This window comes from Hibiscus syriacus, unplaced genomic scaffold (genome assembly GCF_006381635.1).
Source record: "Hibiscus syriacus cultivar Baekdansim isolate YM2019G1 unplaced genomic scaffold, ASM638163v2 tig00111799_pilon, whole genome shotgun sequence".
Classification (NCBI taxonomy): domain Eukaryota; kingdom Viridiplantae; phylum Streptophyta; class Magnoliopsida; order Malvales; family Malvaceae; genus Hibiscus; species Hibiscus syriacus.
In genome coordinates, this window is record NW_024063183.1 from 324,244 (window position 1) to 330,243 (window position 6,000).

At 37.8% G+C, this 6,000-nt stretch overlaps 1 protein-coding gene and 1 pseudogene across 1 annotated transcript; both read left to right on the forward strand.

Moving 5' to 3' along the window:
* Positions 1-1,225: 1,225 nt before the first annotated feature.
* Positions 1,226-4,031, forward strand: LOC120170946 (annotated as a pseudogene).
* A 517-nt stretch (positions 4,032-4,548) lies between these two features.
* Positions 4,549-5,655, forward strand: LOC120170947 (lysine-rich arabinogalactan protein 19-like). Its single transcript, XM_039178778.1, has 2 exons — positions 4,549-5,257; positions 5,355-5,655. The coding sequence occupies exons 1-2, from the start codon at positions 4,569-4,571 to the stop codon at positions 5,383-5,385; spliced, it is 720 nt and encodes a 239-aa protein (XP_039034709.1). The 5' UTR covers positions 4,549-4,568; the 3' UTR covers positions 5,386-5,655.
* The last annotated feature ends 345 nt before the right edge of the window (positions 5,656-6,000 follow it).

Sequence of the window (6,000 nt, forward strand, 5' to 3'; positions counted from 1 at the left end):
ACCTCCCTGATCTTCTCTATCTATATTATTCATTAGAATATGGTTTAGGGATGACAGCAAAGTAAAATGGGATGAGTTTGATTTTTGGTTGCTTGGATCCCTACTTGAAAAATAAAGATTTATTTGACTCTCAACTAAAAAATTGTGATTTTTCATCCACCATAAACTTGTCCCGAAATATGAATTTCAAATCATCTTGATTCGAGAATAATAATTTAAATTTAAATATTAAAAGGGTAAATTATATCGTTCCTCACTCAACTTTACTCTCTCTTTCTCCCCTATTTTACTCACCGTACTTTCATTTTTTCCTAATTTGCTCACTAAACTTTACAGAATGGATCATTTTGCTCACTCATATATTATCTCTCTAACGTTGTGATAACGTGCAATTTTTTTATTAAATATAAAATAATTAAAAATATAAAAGGTAAATTACATCGTTTCTCAGTAAAGTTTACTCTCTTTCCTATTTTACTCATCCAACTATAAAATAAAAGGTGATCGGATGCCATCGTCGACCGCTGTAGAGGGTGGCCGTTTGGTCCCAAATTTCATGGGTCGCTTCGCCTGGACACCTTGAGTCCAAATGCGACCTCCATTTTGTCGAAACTTGCTCTGAAGTCCATGAATTGGAGATTGAAATTGAGGAAATCGAAACGTTTCATTCGATAATCATGAATTTTGGGACATTTTTTGTTAAACAAATACCAGATTCAGACTTAGGGGGTCGAGACGAATTGACCTATGAATTTTGAGATCGAACGACCATCATCAATGATGATAGACGGTGGCTGGAATGAAAAATGATGTGGTGACTAGCCACGATAACTGGTCACCTTATTTGCAAAGTAGAGTGAAAATGAGGGAAAGAAGAGGATTTTAAACGATGTTGTTTTGGTGTATATTTGAGTTTTTCAAAATGACTCTTTTTTATGCTTGTACCATATCATAACACCGTTAAAAAGTTAACGATAGAGTGAGCAAAATGATTCAATATGTAAAGTTTGGTGAGCAGATTAGAAAAATTGAAAATATGATGAGTACAATAGAAGAGAGTAAAGTTTAGTGGGGAATGGTGTAATTTATCCATATTAAAATGATTCAGAATAAAAATATATATAATATTAAAGGTCTCGGTTTCTACGGCCTTTATTAATTTTTTCCTTCTAGAAGGGTCAATAGATGGGATCCGTTAAACGTAGTAAAGTGAGAAAGTGTGAAGAAAGCCTGAGTTTTCGCATTAAGACCAAAGTTGATCGGTAGCCCAACCAAATCGGACCTCGTTTATCGGTCCCCATCAATACCCGCAAACCCAACTAAGTCCAAAGCTTTAAATTTCCGGCGCACGACCTGCCCTGCGCCCCCCCCCCCAACTTACGCAATGGCTTCTAATACTTGTACGCACTGCGCGCCTCCGTTATTTAGCGTCGCACACCACCGCTCGCCTGTCGTTTTCATGTCCCGCGCATACTCCTTTCGACCCCTTTACTCTTCCAGACCTCCGACACTGAGGATCGTCTCTGTCCATTCTAACAAACCTTGTTCTGGCAAATCCGTCATTACGACTGAGACCGATTCGCCGACGACTTCATCCATTGATTTTCTCACTTTGTGCCACAGGCTCAAGGTATAAATGATAACGGAAATTTGTACCGTTCCTTTCTATTTCCTTGTAGTCTCTAATTTCCATCAACTTTACTAGTGTAATTAAAGGCGTTTTGAGTAAAGATTTAAAGCTACTCAATAATTTAATTGCACTATTAGCTGTTTAGATACCAACTAAGAGTGAACAAATATGGCTGATGAGCCAAAAATTAGAAAAATCTTCTAATAACTGTGTTATCTTTGCTTAAACCCACCTTTCTATCCCGTAGTTTCCACTTTCCAGTTTAATCGTGCAGGGAATAAAAGATTATAGTTACTGATTACTTTTTATCCCATAGACCACGAAAAGGAAGGGCTGGATCAATCATGGGATAAAGGGTCCTGAATCAGTTGCTGACCATATGTTTCGCATGGCGTTGATGGCTTTGATCGCCAGTGACCTTCCTGGTGTGAATAGAGAAAGGTTCACTCTCATATCATATCATATCATATCATATGTGATTTTCTATCCTTACTTATTTCTTTTTTGGAACTTTTATTTGCTTTCTGTTTTTGTCGAATGTTGTTTAGGTAAGCTCTGTCTTTTTCCTTGTGACTTTTGCAGGTGTATCAAGATAGCAATTGTTCATGATATTGCAGAAGGTACTCTCCTATGTCTGTATCTTTCATCATAATCATTAGTGTACATGAAATTTGGAATAGCCGTTCTATACAAATATTTATGATTTAAAATCAGCAATGGTACAGAAGTTGTTTACCTCAAAGGAATGGAAGTCTATGAGTTAGGTAATAGGTACCATAGAAGTTTTTACTTTGATAATCTAGATAGTTGACAATGTTGAACTTTTAGAACCATCTTGTTAATTTTCTTAAGTCAATGTTTTTTTTTATATGGGTGGATTGGAGCGCATGTTGAGCAACCACATATCTGATGCCATATTTCGATGCACATGTTGCCTGCTCATACACACACTATGCAACTTACAGTTTGAGTTTTGAGTTCAGATTTTCACTTTTGACAGCTATTGTTGGAGATATAACACCATCTTGTGGTGTGCCTAAAGAAGAAAAAAGCAGAAGCAGCGATAACTGAAATGTGCAAAATTCTGGGTGGAGGAATGGGAGGTACTTCGTAGCCAATATTATATTTGGGAATTTTGAGTTGCTAAACTGTTTATTTGTTGCATCTGTTCATGTTAATTTGGTATTTTTTTATCTGCAGCTGAGGAGATCCAAGAACTGTGGGCAGAATATGAAAATAATGCTTCTCTGGAAGCTAACCTTGTGAAAGATTTCGACAAGGTGTTATGTGATGGAATTCATTTGTTTGTGCATGCTCTCACACAATTGCAGTGATAATTTTTGTTGAAAGTTCAATTTCGTAGTTTGCTAGTTGTTAATTGTTTTATCAATTTCGTAGTTTGCTAGTTATTAATTGTTTTAAGTGTTAATTGGATATGACATTTCTATGAATCTCTCTCTCTTGGAACTTGATTTTTGATAATGCTATATGCTATATTTATAAGATGCATTTGGGATGATCATTCTTCGGGCTGTAAAGTCCGGCTGACTATATGTTCACAAGTTTGGTTTTTAACAACCTTCTTCTGGATGAGGGTGGTAGAAGAAAGCAAATGGAGGTTGGGGGCAAAATAGTCAATACATGAACCTAGAAATTCTCATAGATTATTACCTTGTATTTTTTCTCTGATGCAAACGCAACATGATCACTGATTGTGATTGTGTTAATGATGTGGAACTGTGCTTATTTATGTGTTGTCTATCCCTCACCCGCATATATAAATATATAACTATTACCCTTTCCTCTATTTTATTGAATTTATGTGTTCACAACCAGGTTGAATTGATTCTGCAAGCACTGGAATATGAAATGGGTAAGGGGTTTTGTTTATTTATGGTTAAAAATGTGAAAGGTCTTGAGAAAATTTTCTATATAATTATCTAAATTTATTATTTGATATTATGATACTATTGCAGAGCTTGGAAAGGTGCTGGATGAAATTTTCCTTTCAACAGAAGGTAGAAGTAGGATATAATAAGGGAAACCATGGATATGTTTTTTGATCTTACTTTCAGTTCTTATGCACGCACTTATGCTTCCCTGTGATTTTTTCAGGAAAATTCAGAGATTGGCAAAAGTTGGGCCAAAGAGATAAATTCAAGGAGAAAATCACTATTGACAGACAAGACAAAACGTTCAAATTGACAAAATGGATTAGTATAGAATATAGTATCCATAGCCCAAACTTGCTTCATCAGGATACACAGCATGCTAACCAAGGCTTGGGAACCTGGAGGTGGAAAGGCAAGCATAACTTGGCTGGTAATATGTGCTTGTGTTAAGTTTATCAGAGAGCTTTTAATTTGTTGTAAAAATGCAAAGTGATTTCATTAGCATGTTTGGAAATAGAGGAAGTACAATGTCAGCTGCAAAAGTCATTTTGAGATATTCTGACCAAATGGTTGATTTGAATAATAATGCTAATTATTCATTTGCATATCATGTGTGTGAGATGGTCCATTTCCATTTGAATAATAAAAAATACAATGCAGAATAAAGTTTTCTCCATTCAAAATAGTTTTAAAAAATGGTTTTTGCAGTTATAGGAAGGAGGGGATTTATGAACCGCGCTTTTGTACCGACGCTAAAAGGGGTTAGTATATTTAGTTTGAAAGGGGCAGGGCTTTAAAACTTAATTGGGGACTGCTTAGCGGTGCTCAAGTTTGTTGAGATTGGCCTTTGCGTCCTTCGGCTTTCATTGCGCTCCATTGCTTTGCTGAGATGGATTATGCAGCCAAACCCGAATCATTGGTAGAAGGGACGTTAGTTTCAAATGAACTTCTCTCCCTCCGACCTTTTACCAATCAGTTTTCCCTATTACTTCCAAAACACTACAACTATTCCTCTGTTTATTGTTTGTATATATTCTCCCCTGCAAATGCAATTCCCATATCAAACAAAAATGGCTTCTATGTTTTGGGCTCTCATTGTAACTAGTCTCACCTTTCAACTAGCCATTACAAAATCACAATCACCGGTTGCCTCACCTTCCACTACTCCAACCACCACTGCTCCTCCACCCTCAACAGCAACCCCTCCTCCCTCAACTTCACCACCCCCGCCAACGGCAGCACCTCCTCCCTCAACTTCACCACCTACTTCAACAGCAGCACCTCCACCCTCAACTTCACCACCCCCTTCAACAGCAACGCCTCCGCCTACCACCACACCAACCGCACCAGCACAACCACCTGTAACCAACCCCCTTCCCCAAGTTGCACCAGCTACAAGCCCAACCGTCCCACCTCCTCAAACACCACCCCCACAACCGCCACAAAATCCTCCAACCACAGATCCAACTCAACCACCAGAAATCCCACCCCAACCAATATCATCTCCTGCACCAGCCCAAAAACCACCAGCACCTGCCCCGGCAAAGCTGCCCTCAGCACCAGTACCTGCATTTATTTTGCCACCGGCTCCTGCACCGGCTCCCTACAAGCACAAGCACAGGCACAGGCGCAGACACAGGAAGCACCCTGCACCAATGGTTCCAAGCCCTCCAGCACCTCATACAGTGCCAACTACACATGACACAACACCAGCACCTTCACCAAGTCTCAATTTGGTAACTGATTCTATCTATAAATAAAATTAATAGATGAGTTGAGAATGTCTTACAACGCATGACACTAATTTTATTATTATTATTCTCTGAAATACCGAATGGAGGAGATTCGTTGGTTGTGGCATGAGCAATGTTTTGGTGGGCAAGGACAGGATTGACCATTGCCATTTTGATCGCTGTTACATGCTATGGTTTCTAGGAATTTATAAAATGAGGGGTGGATATCATTACTTTGCAATTGCTTGTCATACATTTTGTTTGAATTTCTGTGGCATAACAGAGAATATTATTTCATTTGTGTAACTATTAAATTGAAAAATTAATAGAAAGAGATATGAATAAGACCAATTCAAGATGAACAAGTAAAATAGATAAATATTGGTTGCTAGCTTCTTTGCATTGCTCGCTCTTGCTACGTATGAAAAGGAGTGCTAATAAATAATAGAGAAAATAACCTCAGTAACAAAAAATGCCTTATAATATACGAATTTAACCAACTTTTTTTTGGATTTGCCAAAATGACCAACAAATTCACAACGCTATCTCAAATTCGCAATGCGAATTCCAATTTCGCAACCCAGTTTCCAATTTCGCAACCCAGTTTCCAATTTCGCAACGTGAATATGTAAATCGCAACACAGAAGTCAAATTCGCAACGCGACTTTGTAAATCGCAACTGAATTTCAAATTTGCAACGCGAATTTAATTTCGCAACAGGTTTTAGTTTCACAACACAAATGTT

Coding starts and splice junctions, on each gene's coding strand:
- LOC120170947 (XM_039178778.1), top strand. CDS start 4,569: ATGCAATTCCCATATCAAACAAAAATGGCTTCTATGTTTTGGGCTCTC. Junction 5,258..5,354: donor CCTTCACCAAGTCTCAATTT/GGTAACTGATTC, acceptor CTCTGAAATACC/GAATGGAGGAGATTCGTTGG.